Source organism: Drosophila montana, unplaced genomic scaffold (genome assembly GCF_035044405.1).
Source record: "Drosophila montana isolate Dmon_TW-CO22-7 unplaced genomic scaffold, ASM3504440v1 contig_3733_1, whole genome shotgun sequence".
Classification (NCBI taxonomy): domain Eukaryota; kingdom Metazoa; phylum Arthropoda; class Insecta; order Diptera; family Drosophilidae; genus Drosophila; species Drosophila montana.
The window spans coordinates 908,993-935,084 of record NW_026998620.1 but is presented as its reverse complement, the minus strand read 5'-3'; the positions used below and the strand labels follow the sequence as shown (position 1 = coordinate 935,084).

The following is a 26,092-nucleotide window of genomic DNA, read 5'->3' as shown; positions in this document are numbered from 1 at the left end:
AAGGTCATACACGTAAACTGCGGTGAATTTGAGGAGAATGGTGTGTTCGGTTAAGAAAGAGTGCGAGAACATAGAAATTTCCCTAATAGGTAGTACAACACAAATCTGAAACATACAAGAGTGTGAAAACATACACGAAAACTGCGGTGAATTTGAAGAGAATGATGTTTGGTTAAGGAAGAGTGTGCAAACATAGAAATTTCCCTATTAGGTAGGTTATACACAAACTACGGTGAATTTGAAGAGAATGGTGTATTCGGTTAAGAAAGTGTGTGAAGATAAACAAATTTCCCTATTAGGTAGGTTATACACAAACTACGTTGAATTTGAGGAGAATGGTGTGTTCGGTTAAGAAAGAGTGTGAAGACACAGAAATTTCCCTATTAGGAAGGTCATACACGTAAACTGCGGTGAATTTAAAGAGAATGGTGTGTTCGGTTAAGAAAGAGTGTGAAGACATAGAAACTTCCCTATTAGGTAGGTCATACACAAACTACGTTGACTTTGAAGAGAATGGTGTGTTCGGTTAAGAAAGAGTGCGAGAACATACAAATTTCCCTTATAGGTAGTACAACACAAATCTGAAACATACAAGAAAGTGAAAACATACACGAAAACTGCGGTGAATTTGAAGAGATTGATGTTTGTTTAAGAAAGAGTGTGAAAACATAGAAATTTCCCTATTAGGTAGGTTATACACAAACTACGGTGAATTTGAAGAGAATGGTGTATTCGGTTAAGAAAGAGTGTGAAGATAAACAAATTTCCCTATTAGGTAGGTCATACACAAACTGCGGTGAATTTGAGGAGAATGGTGTTCGGTTAAGAAAGAGTGTGAAGACATAGAAACTTCCCTATTAGGTAGGTCATACACAAACTACGGTGACTTTGAAGAGAATGGTGTGTTCGGTTAAGAAAGAGTGTGAAAACATAGAAATTTCCCTATTAGGAAGGTCATACACGTAAACTGCGGTGAATTTAAAGAGAATGGTGTTCGGTTAAGAAAGAGTGCGAGAACATAGAAATTTCCCTTATAGGTAGGTCATACACAAATCTGAAACATACAAGAAAGTGAAAACATACACGAAAACTGAGGTGAATTTGAAGAGATTGATGTTTGGTTAAGAAAGAGTGTGAAAACAAAGAAATTTCCCTAATAGGTAGGTCTTACACAAATCTGAAACATACAAGAAAGTGAAAACATACACGAAAACTGCGGTGAATTTAAAGAGATTGATGTTCGGTTAAGAAAGAGTGTGAAAACAAAGAAATTTCCCTATTAGGTAGTACAACACAAATCTAAACAAACAAGAGTGTGAAAACATACACGAAAACTGCGGTGAATTTGAAGAGAATGATGTTTGGTTAAGAAAGAGTGTGAAAACATAGAAATTTCCCTAATAGATAGTACAACACAAATCTGAAAAATTCAAGAGTGTGAAAACATACACGAAAACTGCGGTGAATTTGAAGAGAATGATGTTTGGTTAAGAACGAGTGTGAAAACATAGAAATTTCCCTAATAGGTAATACAACACAAATCTGAAACATACAAGAGTGTGAAAACATACACGAAAACTGCGGTGAATTTGAAGAGAATGGAGTACGGTTAAGAAAGAGTGTGAAGACATAGAAATTTCCCTATTAGGAAGGGAAAAACTACGTTGAATTTGAGGAGAATGGTGTGTTCGGTTAAGAAAGAGTGCGAGAACATAGAAATTTCCCTTACAGGTAGTACAACACAAATCTGAAACATGCAAGAGTGTGAAAACACACGAAAATTGCGGTGAATTTAAAGAGAATGGAGTACGGTTAAAAAAGAGTGTGAAGACATAGAAATTTCCCTATTAGGAAGGTTATACACAAACTACGTCGAATTTGAGGAGAATGGTGTGTTCGGTTAAGAAAGAGTGTGAAAACATAGAAATTTCCCTTATAGGTAGTAAAACACAAATCTGAAATATACAAGAGTGTGAAAACATACACGAAAACTGCGGTGAATTTGGCGTACGGTTAAGAAAGAGTGTGAAGAAATAGAAATTTCCCTATTAGGAAGGGAAAAACTGCGTTGAATTTGAAGAGAATGGTGTGTTCGGTAAAGAAAGATTGCGAGAACATAGAAATTTCCCTTATAGGTAGTACAACACAAATCTGAAACATACAAGAGTGTGAAAACATACACGAAAACTGCGGTGAATTTGAAGAGAATGATGTTCGGTTAAGAAAGTATGAAAACATAGAAATTACCCTATTAGGAAGGTCATACACGAAAACTGCGTTAAATTTGAAGAGAATGGTGTGTTCGGTTAAGAAAGATTATGAAAACATAGAAATTTCCCTAATAGATAGTACAACACAAATCTGAAACATACAAGAGTGTGAAAACATACACGAAAACTGCGATGAATTTGAAGAGAATGGTGTTCGGTTAAGAAAGAGTGTGAAAACATAGAAATTTCCCTATTAGGTAGGTCATACACGTAAACTGCGGTGAATTTGAGGAGAATGGTGTGTTCGGTTAAAAAAGAGTGCGAGAACATAGAAATTTCCCTAATAGGTAGTACAACACAAATCTGAAACATACAAGGGTGTGAAAACATACACGAAAACTGCGGTGAATTTGAAGAGAATGGTGTTCGGTTAAGAAAAAGAATGAAAACATAGAAATTTCCCTATTATACATATTATACATAAACCACGATTTCAAAACAAATCTAAAACATACAAGACTGCGAAAATATAGAAATTTCCCTAATAAAATAAAAAACAAAACAAATTTCAAAAAACAAACCCCTTCGGGAGAATACATCTATTTGAATTTTATGATTACAATTTTGGTTAATGCGATAATAAGTTATGCGATAAGATGCGAAAATGGTTAAATATTAAGATAATATACACAAGACATCACAACGTCGTATTTCTGTTAAATTAAAGACCCAACAACATAGGATGATCCACAATTTATTCAATTTGCTAATTTATTATGAACTTTATGTCTTCGATTTGTCGTCTTAAATTTTATTTCTTCATAGTCCCAAGTTTTACTAGCTTTCATCAAACTACAACTCAACGAGAAGTTTACAAAGAAATGTCGTTAATCCACTTCAAATATCAAAAAGAAAATACACAACAAAATTGACGGAACATCAAATGCTTCTTATCCTCGACAAAATACACGGAATTTTTCTCCCACTATTGATAAACATACGAACTTCACCTTTACCTTCAACGACACCAAAATACCCTTTAATGGTCCAAATTGCTCAGCATAAAGTAGAACGTCCAATCCAATTAACATCTGTCTACTTCTCAAACTGGAAATTCCCTCCAAAGAATGAATATGAACTTTTCAAGATCGTCTGAAATTGCAACATCTGAATTAATGAGAACTACACGTCAGCCCAAGCATATATCTACCTCAATGCACCACATTCAATTCAAGCAAAAGCTTCTCAAATAATATTCAATATGTGCCATCCGAGTATAACGTCCACAAAAGATTCATCTGCTTCTCAACTGCTCCTCCATCTACAAGCAACTCAATATCTTCTGCTTCTCAGCTGCTCCTCAACTGTTCCTCCATCTACAAACAACTCAACACAACTGATATCTTTAAAATTCATCTGACATTGTTTTTTAAGTTTGATCTTCAACAATTCCAAAATATTTTTCCAACGTTCTTCATTTGACTGTCAACAACTTTTACTATTTAATATATCTCGCCCGTGATTACAACCAAATTTTAATTTTTATTTATAATACACAATCTACGAAACATTCTACTCCAACCACGTTGTCTTATATATCTCCATTATAAAACCTGCGTTCAATCCAAATATTTTAATGCTAAACATACAAAAAATTATGAAAACAAATGTCCCCATTAGGTAGATAATACACAAACTGCGGTTCAAAACAAATCTGAAAACCCCTGTCAACTCTGAAAATGTGAATTCTGGTAAACTCCCATAACACGAAAAAATCCTTTGAGAAACAGTGATCCATCAAATAATTACAATACAAAACATACAAAAGAGTGCGAAAACATAGAAATTTCCCTATTAGGAAGGTCATACACAAACTGCGGTGAATTTGAGGAGAATGGCGTGTTCGGTTAAGAAAGAGTGTGAAAACAAAAATTTCCCTATTAGGTAGTACAACACAAATCTGAAACATACAAGAGTGTGAAAACATACACGAAAACTGCGTTGAATTTGAAGAGAATGGTGTGTTCGGTTAAGAAAGAGTGTGAAGACACAGAAATTTCCCTATTAGGAAAGTCATACACGTAAACTGCGGTGAATTTGAGGAGAATGGTGTTCGGTTAAGAGTGTGAAGACATAGAAACTTCCCTATTAGGTAGGTCATACACAAACTACGTTGACTTTGAAGAGAATGGTGTGTTCGGTTAAGAAAGAGTGTGAAGACACAGAAATTTCCCTATTAGGAAGGTCATACACGTAAACTGCGGTGAATTTGAAGAGAATGGTGTGTTCGGTTAAGAAAGAGTGTGAAGACATAGAAACTTCCCTATTAGGTAGGTCATATACAAACTACGTTGAATTTGAGGAGAATGGTGTGTTCGGTTAAGAAAGAGTGTGAAGACACAGAAATTTCCCTTATAGGTAGTACAACACAAATCTGAAACATGCAAGAGTGTGAAAACATACACGAAAACTGCGGTGAATTTGAAGAGATTGATGTTTGGTTAAGAAAGAGTGTGAAAACATAGAAATTTCCCTATTAGGTAGGTTATACACAAACTACGGTGAATTTGAAGAGAATGGTGTGTTCGGTTAAGAAAGAGTGTGAAGACACAGAAATTTCCCTATTAGGAAGGTCATACACGTAAACTGCGGTGAATTTGAAGAGAATGGTGTGTTCGGTTAAGAGTGTGAAGACATAGAAACTTCCCTATTAGGTAGGTCATATACAAACTACGTGGAATTTGAGGAGAATGGTGTGTTCGGTTAAGAAAGAGTGTGAAGACATAGAAATTTCCCTATTAGGAAGGTCATACACGTAAACTGCGGTGAATTTGAGGAGAATGGTGTGTTCGGTTAAGAAAGAGTGCGAGAACATAGAAATTTCCCTATTAGGTAGGTTATACACAAACTACGGTGAATTTGAAGAGAATGGTGTGTTCGGTTAAGAAAGTGTGTGAAGACACAGAAATTTCCCTATTAGGAAGGTCATACACGTAAACTGCGGTGAATTTGAAGAGAATGGTGTGTTCGGTTAAGAGTGTGAAGACATAGAAACTTCCCTATTAGGTAGGTCATATACAAACTACGTGGAATTTGAGGAGAATGGTGTGTTCGGTTAAGAAAGAGTGTGAAGACATAGAAATTTCCCTAATAGATAGCACAACACAAATCTGAAACATGCAAGAGTGTGAAAACATACACGAAAACTGCGGTGAATTTGAAGAGATTGATGTTTGGTTAAGAAAGAGTGTGAAAACATAGAAATTTCCCTATTAGGTAGGTTATACACAAACTACGGTGAATTTGAAGAGAATGGTGTGTTCGGTTAAGAAAGTGTGTGAAGACACAGAAATTTCCCTATTAGGAAGGTCATACACGTAAACTGCGGTGAATTTGAAGAGAATGGTGTGTTCGGTTAAGAGTGTGAAGACATAGAAACTTCCCTATTAGGTAGGTCATATACAAACTACGTGGAATTTGAGGAGAATGGTGTGTTCGGTTAAGAAAGAGTGTGAAGACATAGAAATTTCCCTAATAGATAGCACAACACAAATCTGAAACATACAAGAGTGTGAAAACATACACGAAAACTGCGGTGAATTTGAAGAGAATGATGTTTGGTTAAGGAAGAGTGTGCAAACATAGAAATTTCCCTATTAGGTAGGTTATACACAAACTACGGTGAATTTGAAGAGAATGGTGTGTTCGGTTAAGAAAGTGTGTGAAGACACAGAAATTTCCCTATTAGGAAGGTCATACACGTAAACTGCGGTGAATTTGAAGAGAATGGTGTGTTCGGTTAAGAAAGAGTGTGAAGACACAGAAATTTCCCTATTAGGAAGGTCATACACGTAAACTGCGGTGAATTTGAAGAGAATGGTGTGTTCGGTTAAGAAAGAGTGCGAGAACATAGAAATTTCCCTAATAGGTAGTACAACACAAATCTGAAACATACAAGAGTGTGAAAACATACACGAAAACTGCGGTGAATTTGAAGAGAATGATGTTTGGTTAAGGAAGAGTGTGCAAACATAGAAATTTCCCTATTAGGTAGGTTATACACAAACTACGGTGAATTTGAAGAGAATGGTGTATTCGGTGAAGAAAGTGTGTGAAGATAAACAAATTTCCCTATTAGGTAGGTCATACACAAACTGCGTTGAATTTGAGGAGAATGGTGTGTTCGGTTAAGAAAGAGTGTGAAGACATAGAAATTTCCCTATTAGGAAGGTCATACACGTAAACTGCGGTGAATTTGAGGAGAATAGTGTGTTCGGTTAAGAAAGAGTGTGAAAACATAGAAATTTCCCTAATAGATAGTAAAACACAAATCTGAAACATGCAAGAGTGTGAAAACATACACGAAAACTGCGGTGAATTTGAAGAGATTGATGTTTGGTTAAGAAAGAGTGTGAAAACAAAGAGATTTCCCTATTAGGTAGGTTATACACAAACTACGGTGAATTTGAAGAGAATGGTGTGTTCGGTTAAAGAGTGCGAAGACAAGGAAATTTCCCTATTAGGAAGGTCATACACGTAAGCTGCGGTGAATTTGAAGAGAATGGTGTGTTCGGTTAAGAAAGAGTGTGAAGACATAGAAACTTCCCTATTAGGTAGGTCATACACAAACTACGTTGACTTTGAAGAGAATGGTGTGTTCGGTTAAGAAAGAGTGCGAGAACATAGAAATTTCCCTTATAGGTAGTACAACACAAATCTGAAACATACAAGAAAGTGAAAACATACACGAAAACTGCGGTGAATTTGAAGAGATTGATGTTTGGTTAAGAAAGAGTGTGAAAACATAGAAATTTCCCTTATAGGTAGTACAACACAAATCTGAAACATACAAGAAAGTGAAAACATACACGAAAACTGCGGTGAATTTGAAGAGAATGGTGTGTTCGGTTAAGAAAGAGTGTGAAGACATAGAAACTTCCCTATTAGGTAGGTCATACACAAACTACGTTGACTTTGAAGAGAATGGTGTGTTCGGTTAAGAAAGAGTGTGCAAACATAGAAATTTCCCTATTAGGAAAGTCATACACGTAAACTGCGGTGAATTTGAAGAGAATGGTGTGTTCGGTTAAGAGTGTGAAGACATAGAAATTTCCCTATTGGGAAGGTCATACACGTAAAATGCGGTGAATTTGAGGAGAATGGTGTGTTCGGTTAAGAAAGAGTGTGAAAACATAGAAATTTCCCTTATAGGTAGGTCATACACAAATCTGAAACATACAAGAAAGTGAAAACATACACGAAAACTGAGGTGAATTTGAAGAGATTGATGTTTGTTTAAGAAAGAGTGTGAAAACATAGAAATTTCCCTATTAGGTAGGTTATACACAAACTACGGTGAATTTGAAGAGAATGGTGTATTCGGTTAAGAAAGAGTGTGAAGATAAACAAATTTCCCTATTAGGTAGGTCATACACAAACTGCGGTGAATTTGAGGAGAATGGTGTTCGGTTAAGAAAGAGTGTGAAGACATAGAAACTTCCCTATTAGGTAGGTCATACACAAACTACGTTGACTTTGAAGAGAATGGTGTGTTCGGTTAAGAAAGAGTGTGAAAACATAGAAATTTCCCTATTAGGAAGGTCATACACGTAAACTGCGGTGAATTTAAAGAGAATGGTGTTCGGTTAAGAAACAGTGCGAGAACATAGAAATTTCCCTTATAGGTAGGTCATACACAAATCTGAAACATACAAGAAAGTGAAAACATACACGAAAACTGAGGTGAATTTGAAGAGATTGATGTTTGGTTAAGAAAGAGTGTGAAAACAAAGAAATTTCCCTAATAGGTAGGTCTTACACAAATCTGAAACATACAAGAAAGTGAAAACATACACGAAAACTGCGGTGAATTTGAAGAGAATGATGTTTGGTTAAGAAAGAGTGTGAAAACATAGAAATTTCCCTAATAGATAGTACAACACAAATCTGAAAAATGCAAGAGTGTGAAAACATACACGAAAACTGCGGTGAATTTGAAGAGAATGATGTTTGGTTAAGAAAAAGAATGAAAACATAGAAATTTCCCTATTATACATAAACCTATTATACATAAACCACGATTTCAACACAAATCTAAAACATAAAATAGTTCGAAAACATAGAAATTTCCCTAATTGGTTGGTTATACACGAAAACTGCGATGAAAACAAAAAACAAAACAAATTTCAAAAAACAAACCCCTTGAGGAGAATACATCTATTCGAATTTTATGATTAATAATACCTTACAATTTTAGTAAATGCGATAAGTTATGCGATAAGATGCGAAAATGGTTAAATATTAAGATAATATACACAAGACATCACAACGTCGTATTTCTGTTAAATTAAAGACCCAACCACATAGGATGATCCACAATTTATTCAATTTGCTAATAATTTATTATGAACTTTATGTCTTCGATTTGTCGTCTTAAATTTTATTTCTACACAGTCCATGTTTTACTAGCTTTCATCAAACTACAACTCAACGAGAAGTTTACAAAGAAAAGTCGTTAATCCACTTCAAATATCAAAAAGAAAATACACAACAAAATTGACGGAACATCAAATGCTTCTTATCCTCGACAAAATACACGGAATTTCTCTTCCACGATTTATAAACATACGAACTTCACCTTTACCTTCAACGACACCAAAATACCCTTTAATGGTCCAAATTGCTCAGCATAAAGTAGAACGTCCAATCCAATTAACATCTGTCTACTTTTCAACCTGGAAATTCCCTCCAAAGAATGAATATGAACTTTCCACCATCTGAATTAATGAGAACTACACGTCAGCCCAAGCATATATCTACCTCAATGCACCACATTCAATTCAAGCAAAAGCTTCTCAAATAATATTCAATATGTGCCATCCGAGTATAACGTCCACAAAAGATTCATCTGCTTCTCAACTGCTCCTCCATCTACAAGCAACTCAATATCTTCTGCTTCTCAACTGCTCCTCCATCTACAAGCAACTCAATATCTTCTGCTTCTCAACTGCTCCTCCATCTACAAGCAACTCAATATCTTCTGCTTCTCAACTGCTCCTCCATCTACAAGCAACTCAACACAACTGATATCTTTAAAATTCATCTGACATTATATTTTAAGTTTGATCTTCAACAATTCCAAAATATTTTTCCAACGTTCAGTAATTAACTTTCAAGGACAAGAAAGCACATCTTTCACTATCAGATTATCCCTCAGAAATCACAACCCTGGTTTAGAATAAAACAAATCACATGAAAAATTCTTAAATAAGAAACTCGAATACCAACTTAATGCCAAATGTGACACTTTTCTCATATACTCCGAATATGTTTAGCATACTAATAAGCCCGCAAGTAACACGAAATATTTTGTTTACAAACTGCGCTACATACAAATATTACAATACTAAACATACCAGATAAATAAATTTGTTTAAATTATGGAAAAGAGTGTGAAAACATCGAAATTTCCCTATAGGGATATATAATACACGAATAAGTTGGGCTTACATAGAAAATTCCTTTCTGGCATTAACATTGTGATAACATGGGAATTTTTACTATTTCGAATTGAATTTTTACATTTTTGAATTTACAAATAATTTAATTTCGTCAACTTTAGTTCCATTAAAAACTGCACGATCAACATATATTTATTATTGCGCTTATTAAAATATTAAATTAATAAAAATGCAACTGGAGATCAAATCGATTATAAATTTTAAAAAAGATAATCCCACACGATTGCAAACTTATGTACAAATAGGATTATATATATCTCTCATTACTGTACCTAAATGTAAAAACTTAGATCAACATAAAAATAACATCAAACAATATATAATAGAATATGATTTATATTTTATATGAATGTGCATGGCTAACACATTTATATTCGAAATCTATTCACTTTAAACTCAAAGCAACTGGACTCGTTGTTCGTTTGAATAGATTGAATAAATTCATGTAAACATTCTGTTAATAGCTTTCTGTTAGCAACAGCAATTTATATAAAACATGTTATGTTATGTTGCATTTGTCAAGGAACTTTGCCACACAATTTCCACAATTAACATTTTTCTCGGTCTTCCAATTAACATTGCAATTATTCACAATTTGTATGAACTACTATGAATACTAGAAACTATATTGAAACACAAGTACAGCTCGACTCTGGTTAATAATCTTGTTCTTTGCAGAAATACATGTTTTTTATTTTTAAATAATTATTTAGATATTATAGGAAATATTTTGTTGAGATCTGTTTGCTGCTTGCTAACTCGAAGTATTTGCAGAAGTAAAGTTCGTATTTATAGTTAATGTGTTGTCATTATTATAAAACATATCTGTATATCCTCTCAAACTTTATTTTATTGCCCTACTTTAAACTAATTACATTCAGTTAACATTTTATACCCCAACTTTGTTACCTTTACACCCTTCCTTATGTATTCTATGTCTTGTTGCAACTTTGTAATCATCAAGAGTTCTTCACTAGAGTTTGGATAAATACTGTATAATAATCCTTTTGTATAATCGTACTACGTTATATCTGTCCGTCATTCCAACAACATTCTCAAGGAAAATCTATGTATACATATATTAAGAAACTGCACAACAGATCAAACTGATAAATCTCTCTACTCACCTGTAAAATGTTTAATTGTTTCACCTGCTTGAGAATAATAGCAAGGCTCGTAAAGCTTATACTTTTAAATTGAATGCATCTGGAGCTATGAATAACTACAAGGGCTTTACTTCCAGTAAAATTGAATGAGGAGCTATGAATGTCAGCATCATAATCAAAAATTCACCAAATGGGCTTTACTTAAAATATTACAGCTATAAGCATTATAATTTGATATATTGCATATATAAAGGAATCGAGAAAATGTAAATTAATCCACTGAAAATCATTATCTTCGTTCATTTTAACTATTTACATTTGTTAAATTCACAAATTATCTCAACTTCAAATTGAATAAATACCTAATTTCTATTGCTTAAATAATTAGAAGCGCAAGAGGAAGAAAGAAAAGAATCGCAAAAATGAAAATTGATTGTTGGAAATTCTGGGAACAATGGAAACAGTCTACGTATAAATATTGCAAATTTTGTCCATTTTATATATAACAAATTCTACCCAACTAAAAAAGCCCCGAGTCCATAATAAGAATACGAGAAAAGTTAAACAAGTAAATGAAAAACGAATCGTATATAAAATATGATTAGACGAGCTTAATATTTATTTTCTGCGTCTTTTATATTCATAAAACTTGAAAACATAAATGAAAAAATAATTGACCAATTGCTCCTATATTAACATTAATTAATTAATGATTATAAAGCTATTCCCCTTCAATATAAATTATTGATTCCAATTCAGATATTTTGAAAACATGAATATACATACGGGCTTGACTGAAAAGAGCTCCAAGGATAACAGGAAACTTGGAATTCAAAGCTTTTTAACTTTTACAAAAATTTCCCACATAGGGAAATTTCCCTTGCGCATTAAATTACTCCAAGGACAACATGAAACTTGGGATTCACAGCTTTTTAGCTTTTATTCCCACATAGGGAAATTTCCCCTGGGCATTAAATTATACCAAGGACAACATGAAACTTGGGATTCACAGCGTTTTTAACTTTTATAAAATTTCCCACATAGAGAAATTTTCCCTGGGCATTAAATCATGCAATCAACGTGCATCATTTAAATTAGCTGCGCCTTTATCACACAGCCTTAACTTTTATAAAATTTCCCACATAAGGAAATTTTCCCTGGGCATTAAATTATTCAATCAACATGCATCAAGGATGAAAGAACAAAATCTACTAGGAAACTGCGAAAGTACGTCTTATCCCATACGAATCTCCCTTTTTCCATTTTATTTGCACTTCGTTGCATCATTTATTTTCATTTTTATTTAACATTTTCAAACGGATTAATAATTTTGGATACTTTTGGTTACTTTTGATTTGGTATAAAACTTATAAAAATACCCACAACTTTCTTAAAATATTATATATTATATATGTAACTGTGGTAAATTCGTCGTTTACTTTTTTCCCCTTATTTATTTTTTTCCCCTGTGTATTTTTTTCCCCTTATGTGTTTTATACTTTAATAAATAACACTTCCACTGTACCTTTTTTCAAGAAGGACTTTATGATTTGGTAACATAAATGCACAGTCTGTAAACGATAAAAACTTTAATTAAAGCTTTGCTTTAAATGCCATTGAATACATCTGGAAATATTAATGTAAGCACCATAATCCAAAAATTCACCATATGGACTTCGCTTAAAATATCACATAAGCTATCTTTTCAATATGATATATAACATACTACGGAAACCACGAGAGAATTATGGAGGAATGTGTCAATAATAATATTAGAAATCAAACTTATCTTCGTTTATTTTACCGATTTACGTCTGTTTAATATACAACTTCACTCTGAAACTTCAACGTTGATTACAATAATTGCATCTAAGTAACTCCTTTCGATTAATTAATTAGAATCGCAAGAAATGAAAAATGAGGATCGAAAATTTTTGAAGCAATGCAACTTCCTTGAAAACTATGTTTATTTTAAATATAACACAATCTTTTTACTCAACCAAAAAGGAAACAAATCTGAAGATACAAAACTCACCTTATTTAAAAGACAATCGTCTACAAAATAAGTATTAAGTATGAGCTTAACATTTTCAGCGTTTTTTGTATTCATAAAACTTGATAACATAAAGGGAAAAAATATGTGACCTACTGATCCTATTTATTATAATGGCTAAAAATATCCCTCTTCAATTTATTAATAATTCTAATAACTGAAAGCTTCAACGGAGCACGCCGAATAACGAAATATGAAACTCAAGATTTACTTCATCTGCTGCACCTTTACATAAAATAAATTTCTTTTTTATATCTAAAAGGTTTCTCACACAGCTCTATAACATTTCAAAGATAACATTCCAAAAATTTCCCACACAGCTCTTTAACATATCAAAGATTTCCCACAGCTATATTTTTACATTTAAAATATTTCCCACACAGCTCTTTTTTACATTTTAACGATTTTCCACACAGTTTGTGCATTAAACAAATCAATCAACATACATCAAGGATGCGATTCTCCAGAGCAAAGTCTTCTAGGAAACTGCGACATTACGTCTTATCCAAAAGAATAATATCCTAACCAATTTTTATTTACATTATCATGTAAAATTTTTTTAAAATTAAGTTATGTATTTTCCTAACAGGCAAATATATATTTTTTTTTTTTGGATATTTGGTTACTTTTCATTTGATTAAAAATAATAAATAAACACAAGCACAATTCTCTTGAACTAAAATGGTGGAAAATTTGTCTGCTAAATTAGTTTTTAGTTTTTCTATTTATTACTATGTATTGTATTTATTTGTCAAGCTAGGAAATTTTTATAAGTTACATGCATCTTATAACTATTTAATCCTTCAAATTAAATAATATACATTTTTGATGTAACAAGCACAAATTGCATTATTATATTATATTATTACACAATACACTAATTATCTTTAAACTTTAACTGATTGCAATAAAAACCTTTTTGTTTTTGTTTATTTTCACCCTTATCATATTTGGTATACTAACTATTTCCATGGCTTTTGTGCACATAAATATCTATGTATGTTGAACATTCTCAAAACATTCCAATATTTAACAATTTTTATATTAAATGTGAAATAACATATTCAATATTAACAGTTTCCATACATGTAAATGTATATGTATGTTAATTTGTTGGACATTCTTTCACTCCTTTGACTCTCCCAACATATATGTCGTACGACTTATGAGAAGCATCCAATTTCGGGTGAGGTTTTCTGATGCAATTCTCGCTCTTTCCCATCTTGAACATTCGTTCCAAACAAAATGAATAATAAAAAAAAGACCCTGCTTTGGTATTTAAGCTACCAACCAAACAAAAACCTCACCCACCAAATATATGAACAAAGAGATAAAAAATATTCAATGCACCATGAACGAGTAGCCCAAAAGATGTCCCTGGAGATGGAAATACTTTGGAGATGCCGATCAACTATTCCTATCTGATGTCTGAAGAAGAGCTCAAGGATCAGTACGAGTACTTCCCATGGATGCTCCAGCTGCATGAAGTCCGACTCGAGCCTCTCCTGTGGAACTGACGAACCAGATGGAACTGGCCTCAACTGAAGTCTTTCCTTTTAACTTAGCCTAATTTAATGATATATAGCGGGAATTACCCGTGAAAATAAAATGTAACCTAAAATATATGAGCCAAATGAGCCAAAGATTTGATCTAATCAGAATTTATTCAAAAACATTTCTTTAAAATCTGAGCAGAACTCGAATAAATGAATAATTGATAGATAAATATTTTTATAAATAAATTTTAGATAAATTTTTTCGGAAATATTTTGACTCTTTCGATTTGGACGCTATTTGAAAGGAATTTAAATTTTTTTTAACTATTTGAAGAACAACTCTTGTAAGCTGCACAGTTTTTGAAATTAATTAAACTATTTTCATATCATATAATTAAAGATTTGGACTTTTAATTAAATAATTCAGCATTTAAAATGAATTGTAAAATTTTTTAGTTTAACGATTCTTACGGCTTCGACTGTATTTCAAATGAACTCAAATATTTTAAAGCTTTTTGAAAAATAACTTTTTGGATAAAGTTTAAATCACAGGATTTGTCTATTGTTAGTGAAAGACGGAAAATATTTTTCTTTTAGCCTTCGGCTTGAACAGTAAAACAGTTTTTAAAATGAAATAAATTATTTTGAAATTATTTAAATAATTTGCAAGCATTTTTTTAAAAAAATTCAATTTTGTAATTTAATAATTCAGATTTTAAAATGAAATAAATTATTTTAAAATTATATAAATAATTTGCAAGTATTGTTTTTTAAATTAAATTTTCTAATTGAAGAATTCAGCATTAAAAATTAATTGTAAAATGTTTTTGGATTGAGTTAATCACGAGACTTTTCTATTATTGGGGGTAACACGGAAAATATTTATCTCTTACGGCTTGGATTATAAAACAAATTATTTAAAAAATAATTTTTAAAAAAAATTTGCAACATGTTTTTGAAAACCTTTTTCATATTAAACTATTTTCATTACACTTAAGTAAGACACGGCATTTAAATTAAATTGTACAATTTTCACCTCCATAAACTTAAGAATAAAAATAAGTTTGAAAACTATATATTTACGTATTTGAAATGAATGGCAATTATTGAGAGATTTTTGGTTGGAGAGGTAAGTAAAACGCGTGCGTTTGTTATATTTGTAATTAGTTTGTATTTTTATTTATATTTGCCTTAAAAAAACTGAAACAATTAATTTATAAACATAGGACTCGAAAACATTGAACATTATTGACAAAAATTGCAGAAGTATTTCACACACATCAACTAAATTAATTGCGTTTACAATTTTCGGTATTTGTTTTGCTCGTTTTTTGCTTTAAAATAGACAATTAAAATGATTTATAAAATCGCTTCTTGAATATATATATAAAAATCACTTAGGTCTAAGCTTAGCGTTCGTTCACATTCCAATTGGATTCCGTTCGCGGCCAAAAATGCGCCTGCAAGTTGGGCGTATTTGGGCGTGGCCCCGCCTACACACGATTGCAGGGATTGTTGGGACCGAAATTCAAGCATTGCATTTAACTATTTACAAAAATATTCATAATTTGCCTTAAAATGGGTTTTGCGTCGAATACATTTGTGGAGACACACACGTTTATGCAGTGCGAAGTTTAAGGATGGAGTACGAAAGCAAAGAGGGCGAAAGTGACGGGAATTGGACCACATTTGTGAATTGGGGCTGTGTCTGAGTTTAACAATTGCAAAACAAAAACAGCTAAGCGTAAATAAACATAAATTGGATATCGGATTGCATAAAAGAGAGTTGTGTTCTTTTTTTTTTTGGGTCATAAAACCTGTGTCTTTTGCATATGGATTTCGTGTGTCTATTTGCCAAGTTTGTTTCTTACTTTGTTAAAATGCATTCGCTTTTGTTTTTGTTTTTTGTTGTTCTTTAATTGTTTATATTTACTTAGTAAAAGCTGACAACAAATTTGAAATACTTATTTGATAGGTACACTCAAAAATATGTTTTGCATATTAGTTTAGCTGCTGTTGGCGCGCTCGGCTCTATAACCATTATTCGATTCGATATTGCTATTTTTTCTTTTATTGATTTGTCTTGTCCTGGGAGTGTCGACGTCCTGGCTATTGAGGGGGGGTGGGGGGACTGGATGCTATGGTTCGAGTGTGCCGCTTGATCTGTTGTCTTTTGAATATAGTATGTCCGCTGCTTCAGTTACAACTATACTATATACCTTTATATATATATATTTATATATATGTGTAGTACTTAGAAAGTAACCCTTATTCAGTTAGCCCACTTTGTCTGCTGCAGCTCCCAGCGTTTCGCCTATGTGTATATAGTATGTAGTTATATATCATTCGCTCACAAATATACTTTTAGCTAACTAGCAATTAGTTACATATGTTTACACCGCAATACAATTTGAAAATTTGTTCGTGAATCAATTCGCATAACATTCGCTATTTACATGGATTTTTTTTTTTTTTTGTGGAAATTTTCGTAAATTTTGACTAGTTTAATTATGCATGCGCCTGGAAGAGGCTACGGAATTGTTAGTTATTAACCGCGAGGGGTTGTTTTTTCTTTTCGTTTGTTTTTCACTTTTAGGACAAAATTGGATTTTTGTTTTGTTTTGTTTATTTAACTCTATATGTAATCGAGGGAAAATGCTAGTTTCTGAAATCCTTTGGATACACTATCTTTAGGCTTATCGCCTCTGTCTGTCTGTCTGTCTGTCTGTCCGCCTGACTGCCTGTTGATGTTGTTGTTTATACAGTTGCATTTTGTTTTGTTTATTCTAGACCTATATCACCGCTTAATTGCCTTAAACACTCTAATTATTTCTTAGCATTTCTTGCTGATTCATTGTTGTCTCTCGGATTGGTTGTCCTCGGTTTGTGTCTGTGTGTTTTATTAGAAATTAGTTGATTGATTATGAACGTGTGTGATGTGCAGCTACTTAATAAAGTTCAAAGTTCATGAAACTTCACAATTTCTTATGCCTGCGCTATGAATCATACAATATATATATATATATCTATATATATATATGTCTATGTGTATGTATTGTATGCTTAGTTTTTGCAAGGTATTAATTATGTATGTATGAAACCAATGTGATCCTATGCAAAATTGTATTATTATGTATACACATATATATATATATATATTCTCATATATATATATGTATTATTAGTATAATTATGCTTATTACAAACTATTTTGCACTGTACAACAAAATATATATGTGTGTGTACGCGTTTTCTGCATTTCCTTTTCTTTTTTTTTTGTGTTTTTGTTTTTTGTACAATTTGAAAACTAATTTAAACTTTTACATACATTTACGTAGTTGCTAGAAAGTTGTTATTTTGTTTCGTTTTTCCACTTAGTATTTATGTATATGTGTGTGTATGTTTGTGTGTGTGTACTTTTTGTTGTAGGAAACATTTTGGAAATGATATAGAAAAATAAATGCATAGAACTTTATTAAGCATACAGAACGTTAAGCTTTTAGCTTCTATTCGTATATGTAGTTGTTATATTTTGTCTTTTGCTTAATCATTTTTCATTTTTATTTTATTTTTGTGTTTTTCTGCATAATTGTTTTACATATAAAGAAATATTTGCTTAAACTGCAGCGCTACATTTCGCAAAAGGCGCGCTTAACTAGGCCTAAACTAAGCGCTTGCTCTAAGGCTTTATTGCAAACCATTTTTTTGCTCGTTAATTTTAACTTCTTTTTTCTTTTATATATATATAATATATTGATTTCAAATATAAAGCACTTAGAACTAAACAAAACAAGGTTGATAAACAATAAACAAATAAGTTATATACAGCAAAGGATATTTGAATTGTTTTTACGGTCGCTTAGGCCTTACATATACAATATGCAATGTACAATTAGTCTTAAATGTGTGTGTCTTGTATACATGTTCATCATATTGGGGATTTGGTTGTGGTTTTTTGGGTTTAGGTGCAGGCTCCTCTTGCTCCTCTTGCCTGGCTATCGAAATTGTTGAATGTTGTGCAGTCCCAAATTAGATGCTACTCGCCCGATTAACTCAGCTTTGCAGCGTTAGACACGTCAACATGGCCAACAGAACCATCCAGTTGGCCAGGTGAGCTGTGCTGGCGCTGGAGCCTGTTTCGCCGCATTTACCTGCAGATATAGAACGGAAAAGTATTAGAATAATACACTAAAATGTGTTGAGTAGGCTATTTTTTTTTACAAGTGACATGTACAGATTTGATTGGACTTCATTTTCCTTAGTTACACTTCATAGAAGGTATTTTTCCTTTTCACCACAATTTCACCCATCTTCCGTCTACGTATTAGTCGAAGCTAACTTAATTGAACTCCCATTTTCATTGGATTGGAAATGTTAACATTGGTCTCCCAAAAAGTAGCTTTATCATCTATATTCAGATTTGATTGGACTTCATTTTCCTTCGTTATTATTGTATATATTATAACAGGACATCGATTTTCACCCATCTTCCGTCTATAAATCAATCTAAACAAACATAATTGAATCCCCATCTTCATTGGATTGGATATGTTTACATGGGTCTCTCTCTAGTCTCAGGTGAAAACTCAAAAAGTGGCTTTATCATCCACCAGTCAGTCAGTCAGTCAGTCAATCAATCGGTCAGTCAGGACCAGAGTACAGTTCATATAAATAGCACAAACCAAAAACGGATAGATTGGCCACCAGATGATGATCGGGCGGCTTTTGCGTGCCGCGATAGCAGGCATCGCCGACAACCAGCTTGGCTGCATTGCCCTCCGTTGGCCTGTAGCTAATGCAGACGCCATGCTTGGTGCCCTTGTGCCTGGCTATAATGTAGACGGTGCTGTTCTCGCTCCACGAGCCATGACAGGAGTACTCTGCGTGTGGAAAGGGGCAAACATTAGAGTAGCTGATGTTGGAGAGGGCGCCTCGCTTACCTTCCTCGCCGTCCACGCTGCACAGGGGACTCACATCGATGACATTGGGCGCAGTGCAGCCGACCCAAAGCTGTCGCTGGGCATTGTAGTTGGTCACACAGCCGGGCACATCGCGACGACTGCGCGTGGCCACGAAGCCCACGCTGGTATCGTTGGCGCTGCTCAGCACCAGAGCTTCCTGCTGCTGCTGCTGTTGCTGGAGTTGCTGCTGCTGCGGCTCCTGCTGTGCCGGGAGTGCATTGCGTCGGCTGCGCACGGGCAGGCCGCGCGTGTTGGCATGCCAGGAGCCACGCTCCATGCGCTCGGCATTGCGAAAGCTGAGTGTGCTGTGCCTGCCGCAAATAGACAAAACACAATTGAGTTGTGCTTCTTGCTCTGCTGTTGATCAAAAGTTCAAACATACCCCTTGTGGGCAAAGGAGCCGGCATCCAAGGCATCGCCATGATGATGATGGCCATGTCCGAGATGCGATTTGCCATTGTGATTGCGCTTGTGGCGCGTGACCAGGTAAGGCGGCCCAATTGCGCCGCGCAGAGTGTACAGGCCCTCCATCGGGCAGATATGCGGTTCCGGATTGCTTGCTGTACAAAAAAAAAGAGAATCGATCAAATAAAGGTGCACAGCTAGAAGATACCCTGTAGCCGGAGCTAAGCAAACAAATATGCACTCAAACTTTTTAAACATTTCTGCTTAACTCAGACCTCGAAGCTGAGTAAAATGGAAAAAACGGGAATCGATCAAATCAGAGTGCACAGCTAGACGATACCCTGTATCAGAGTGCACAGCTAGAAGATACCCTGTAGCCGGAGCTAAGCAAACAAATATGCACTCAAACTTTTTAAACATTTCTGCTTAACTCAGACCTCAAAGCTGAGTAAAATGGAAAAAAGGGGAATCGATCAAATCAGAGTGCACAGCTAGAAGTTACCCTGTAGCCGGAACTAAGCCAAAAAATATGCACTCAAACTTTTTAAACTTTTCTGCTTAACTCAGACCTCGAACCTGAGTAAAATGGAAAAAAGGGGAATCGATCAAATAAAGGTGCACAGCTAGAAGATACCCTGTATCAGAGTGCACAGCTAGAAGTTACCCTGTAGCCGGAACTAGGCTAACAAATATGCAGCAAAACATTTTAAGCATTCCTTCCTATCTCTGACCACCAAGCTGAGTAAAATGCAAAATAGAGAATCGATCAAATCAGAGTGCACAGCTAGAAGATACCCTGTAGCCGGAACTAACCCAAAAAATATGCAGCAAAACCTTTCGAAAATTGCTTCTTATCTCAGACAAAATCTAAATAAAATGTTATATTCAAAAAACTTCTGAAACTTCATAGAGACAGACAGACAGATAGATAGATAGATAGATAGATAGATAGATAGATAGATAGATAGATAGATAGATGGATAGATACATAGATAGATATATAGATAGATAGGCAGACATATAGATAGACAGACAGACAGGCAGACAAATAGATAGATAGATAGATAGATAGATAGCTAGATAGATAAATAGATAGTTGGACAGACACGGCTTTATCGACTAGGTTGCTGACCAGGAAAATATTTACTTTATTATACCCCATTCACAGCCCGTTGTCAATTGGTTACAGGGTATTAAAACAGCGCATAGAGCGTGCACACAAAACGTACCCAGCAGCGTTATGTAGGCCATCTTATTGAAGTCAAAGTGATCCGGTGCACAGGCATCCTCCAGACGAGTGGCCTGCTTGCCCGTTTGTATCTCAATGACGTGCGTGTCCCGACGGTAAAACATCATGCACATAAACCCGGATTTGCTGCAAAGGGAAAAGCGAGTTACGGCGGGATTTCTTACAGGGTTTATTTTTTTTTTTTTGGTATAGCTTACCAGCCGGTGGTATAGTGCACCACAGCCATCATTTCGGTTGAGGTCTGTTTGTTTATCTGCTCGCAGAGAGCACGTGTCTCCATGTAGCCGTTGGGCTTAATAATGTGCACGGAGCCATCACTGTAAAGAAATTGGAAACGTTTTATTGGCTGTCAGTGTCGGACGAGCATGCCGCAGGCGACGTTGCCGTTGCCGTTGTTGTTGTTGTTGTTGCCACTCACTTGGCATGATAATTGTAGACGGCATTGCCCATAAGTGCATGCCAGTGTCGCGGACCCTTGAACCAAGCGGGAAAATCGCAGCGCTCAGCCGCCGGCGGTTTCCGCAGCGACATTATTCGCGAGCCAACCTGCGGGAAGGGGAACGAAACGAATTTAATGGCGTGGCTTTGATTTTGGATTTGGGGTTTGGGTAGCTAGCTTGATGCTTACCTCGGCGCTGTCTAAGCCATTGCAAGTGGCGTCGCCGGATTGCGCCAGCTTATATTCGGCATCCTTCGAGCTGAGCATGCTCGGTCCGCCTGCAAGGATTATAAAAGTTGAATTGAGTTGAATTGTGAACACATTTTTCCAGCTGTTTGCCAAGCAGCTTTTCTTACCCATCAGCGAGGAGATTTTCTCGTAAACAAAGCAGCGATAACGCTCCTCATTCGAAATGGCATGATGATGCAAGACAAGACCCACCAAATAGCGTGAGTTGCCATCCTTCCAGGTCGCCAGGCAGGTCAGCTCCTCAACTGCAAAGAGGTCGGGAATATGCGATACAGTGAAAAGTCTGCTAACGGACAAGAGTGTATATTTCTATTAACCATATTTATATTAGCTGACAAACTTGTATATAAGTTAACAGCCAAATAAAATGGCAGCAAGAAATCTTAAAATTAACAACAATTTCGAATCTTTTTTGGTAACATTTTCAAACGTCTTTAAGATACATTTCAAAGATACAAGTCTGCAAATCAGTTTTTGGTCAGTTTAAATATGAATCAAACCCTAAAATGAATCAATAAATCAACAAAGAGGAAAGCTCAACTTAAACCTAACCTTTAACATATTATAAATGCCAGACATTGGTTCTATAGCCATCGAAAGTCTAATTAGGTAAAGAAATATGTTAAAATTTCAAATACAAAGTAAACCCTTCCCTAAAGCAACCCTCGGTACACGCAGATCCTCGTTAAACTCAACAACCGATCTGCTGCTGTGCAACAAAACATAAAAGTTTTCATTTCTGAAAACCCTTGTGAAGGGCTTCTCACAATTTCACAGCTATCCTCGTTTTGAACTATGTCTATAAAGGATATTAGAGGGTAACATTTTCACTTGAATTTTCGCCAGAAATAGCGTTGCCAGATTTAGATGCCAAATTAATATAGAGGCCTAACCATAAAGAAGGAATCAAACCTAATAAAAAATCGGATGATATTTGGCCGAGTTATGAGGTTGGGAAATTTTGAGCAATGTCTATATGGGATATTTGATATTTGAGGGTACCATTTTTACATGAATTTCGACCAAAAATAATGTTGCCAGATTTAGATGCCAAATTAATCTAGACGTCAAACCATATACAAAAAGCCAAACCTCGTGAAAATCGGATGAGATTTGACCGAGTTATGGGGGTGGGAAATTTTGACCTATGTCATTATAGGATATTTGAGGGTTTATTCTTAACATGAATTTCGACCAAAAATAATGTTGCCAGACTTAAATGCCAAATTGATTTAGAGGTTAAACCATGAACAAAAAGCCAAATCTCGTGAAAATCGGATGAGTTTTGACCAAGTTATGGGGATGGGAAATTTTGACCTATGTCATTATAGGATATTTGAGGGTTCATTCTTAACATGAATTTCGACCAAAAATAATGTTGCCAGACTTAAATGCCAAATTGATTTAGAGGCCAAACCATGAACAAAAAGCCAAACCTCGTGAAAATCGGATGAGAATTGACCGAGTTATGGGGGTGGGAAATTTTGACCCATGTCTATATAGGATATTTGATATTTGAGGGTACCATTTTTACGTGACCAATAATAATTTCGCCAAATTTAGTACTCAAGATACGCATTTAATCGATTCATTTCGTTCGTTAGATTCGTTGGGCAATATTTACTATTAACCTGTTTTTGCAACAGCCGCGCTTTTAGTGGGTCGCGTTTAATGAGGGCCTACTGTGGCTTGCTTGAATATGTATTCCTGTATCTATTTGATTTCCCAGAAACATCTTTTGAGCCAAGAGCTTTCTGTTTGCCAAGACATCTGCACTTGCGAGCTGCACAATTCTCCTCAAATATCTCTAAAACCGCAAGCTGTAAGGGTATTTAATCTTCGGTGTAAGGCAACTTAATTGAATGAAATGAAAGATAAAGTGTGGAAAGGGAGATCCGTTGCCCAACAGTAAAATAAGTGCGCTTTTAAAGTGTCGGATTTAACGAGTGCGTACTGTAACATGCTTGAATATGTATTCCTGTATCTTTTCGATTTCTCAGAAACGTCTCATTTAACTTGACAAAAAAATCGACTGATACTCAAGCGAGAGAGCTTTGAGAGCATTCACTTGAGTCATGTTGTGGACTTACCCGTGCTCTCGGTGCCCTGGACATCGGGACAGGCCTGAAAACTGAGGAGCAGGCGACTCTCCTCGGTGCAGCTCTCGATGTTCGAGACGGGCGACTTGCACTCGCCGTGGCCGCGATTGTACGTGAATATGAAGGGACCTGCGAAGGAAATGATGATGATTAATTGATTAATTGATTAATTAATTAATGGTTTGTTTGGGGTACTCACCCTTTAGCGGGCACTTGACCGGCTCGGCGCTCTCGCGGAAGAGGGAATAGAGCAGAGCATCGCCCGGTATTTGATCGCAGAGATTCTGTAAAGTCTCACGGCCCTTGCAAAAGTCTGGGGGACATGATTATTTGAAAAGCACACATAGAAATACAATTAATGCAAATCGCTAAGACAGTTTCGTTGCAGACAAAGAAAACACGCACACACACAGAGAGAAAGGCGGAAATAAGTCGAAATGGGAAATGGGAATACGTTTCAAAAGGGAAATGGATCGATTAGAATAGCAAAGTATAGTTAGATAGTTTAGCTTAATTAGATAGATAGATAGATAGTTAGATAGATAGTTAGATAGATAGAAAACAACACATTTAGGTGAGTTTTTTTTTGTTTTTTTTTTTTTTAAGGAGTAAATAAAAAACAATGCTACAAAGTTCTAAAGAATTTTTTGAAATCATTTTTGTGCGTCGCACTGGAAGCTGCTCGCAACGTCAAGAATGCCATTTAAATTAAACAGATATTTCTTTAATTAAGTGGCCTCTCGCTGGCTTGCTGAGAAGTCGCCGGAGAAGTCGCTCGAGAAGTCGCGGGAGAAAGTCAGCTTCGAGTGCGGCAACACAATGAGCTGAAACAACAACAATTTCTGTTGAAATGTGTGTTCAAAAATTAAATGAGGCGCAAACTCAAATCAAAAAGACAAGAGAAATTTTTGCTTTTATTTCCCGACAATGCGCGAGATTTTTTGCATTGCTGAGCTTTGTGTATTATAAAAAACCAACTGAAAAAACAACACGTTAAACTATTAGTTATTAAAAAAAAAAGAGAGAAAAGAAGAAGAAAAAGAACACATGGTCTTTCGGGCTCTCTTGATAGAGACACACACCGGAACCGAAGAAAGTCGGGCTACAAGGCAAAGGATAACTTTTGTTAAACAATATTTTTTTTTTTTTTTGGTATTTCTGTTGCTAGGGCAAGCATAACATAAATATATATAAAAATAATTAATTAAATTAATAATCGAATAATTAAATATGTAATACTCGTATGCTAAGAAATCATAAAAAGATTAGTTTGATTTGCGGTTTTTTGGCAAATGTAGTTTTCGCAGTTTGTTGGTTTCGATTTTGGTAAAGGGTCCTCTCTTTTTTTTGTTGCTGTTTTTTTTTTTAATCGTAACTTAATCCGTTAGCTTTATAATAAGATATAGATATATGTATATATATATATATGGTTAGGAAACCAACACAGACAGGCATATGTATATGTAGTTGTAAATACATGTAGTACAAAAGGTTTTACAGCTAAAAGGCACAACAAACAATTCGGGAGCGTTTTTTTTTTGTTTTTTCAATAATCTCTAAACTAAATCAAAACAAGCACACACACAGAATAGTGTTGGAAAATACACGAATATCGCTTGAACAAAATTCAACCAAAAATTATGTACAGTCGTTTATAAGCCAAATGCTGGGCGTGTGTAGAGTAGGTGGGCGTGTGGGCGTGTGTGTGTGTGTGTTGGGAAGGTGTCTGTAGAGTTTCTGTGTGTGTAGAGTTTTTTGTATTCTATGTGTCTGTGTGTGTGTGTGTGTGTGTGTGTGGCCTCTTTGAGTAATGATTGTAATTAAGTAGCAACTAGACTTGATGAAAAGCATAACGTTATAACAAGGCGCTGTTAGGGCGTGGCGTTCGTGTGTGTTGGAAAGTGTGTGATTATGCTGTTCAGTGTTGGTTTGGCGGCAACTACTACGAAGAAGCATTGTATATCATGACAAGGCAAAAATACGACAGCACAGGACATTAAAAATAAACTATGTATAATATTTGTTGTATGTGGTTTTTGGTTTTAATTCCTTTTGTTGGCGCGCACACACACACACACGCACACACACACACACGCTCACACACACATGTGTATGTAAATGGTTAAATGTAATGTGTGTAATATTTATAGCTGGACTATAATACGATAATATTGTACGCAAACAAACAAGCACACACGCACAAAACAACACTTAGAACGAACGGAATGAAAAATGACACACATCTAGTTAGGAGTTTCGTACGGAAAAGTACAAATATAAATTATGAATAAGAACCGAGAGCAGA

The 26,092-nt window shown here is 34.9% G+C and overlaps 1 protein-coding gene across 2 annotated transcripts in view; it reads right to left on the bottom strand.

Moving 5' to 3' along the window:
• Positions 1-16,899: 16,899 nt before the first annotated feature.
• The window catches only part of aus (argus), a 42,520-nt gene continuing 33,327 nt past the window's right edge, over positions 16,900-26,092 (bottom strand). For both annotated transcript variants that reach the window (XM_064693303.1, XM_064693304.1), the window contains exons 5-15: positions 23,987-24,100; positions 23,779-23,916; positions 21,796-21,933; positions 21,629-21,717; positions 21,419-21,546; positions 21,198-21,317; positions 20,981-21,126; positions 19,729-19,906; positions 19,326-19,657; positions 19,068-19,265; positions 16,900-18,536 (exon numbers count right to left, since the gene is read on the bottom strand). In XM_064693303.1, coding sequence (XP_064549373.1) covers positions 18,439-18,536; positions 19,068-19,265; positions 19,326-19,657; positions 19,729-19,906; positions 20,981-21,126; positions 21,198-21,317; positions 21,419-21,546; positions 21,629-21,717; positions 21,796-21,933; positions 23,779-23,916; positions 23,987-24,100 — 1,679 coding nt within the window. In that variant the 3' untranslated portion in view covers positions 16,900-18,438. The remainder of the gene's footprint in view (positions 18,537-19,067; positions 19,266-19,325; positions 19,658-19,728; positions 19,907-20,980; positions 21,127-21,197; positions 21,318-21,418; positions 21,547-21,628; positions 21,718-21,795; positions 21,934-23,778; positions 23,917-23,986; positions 24,101-26,092) is intronic.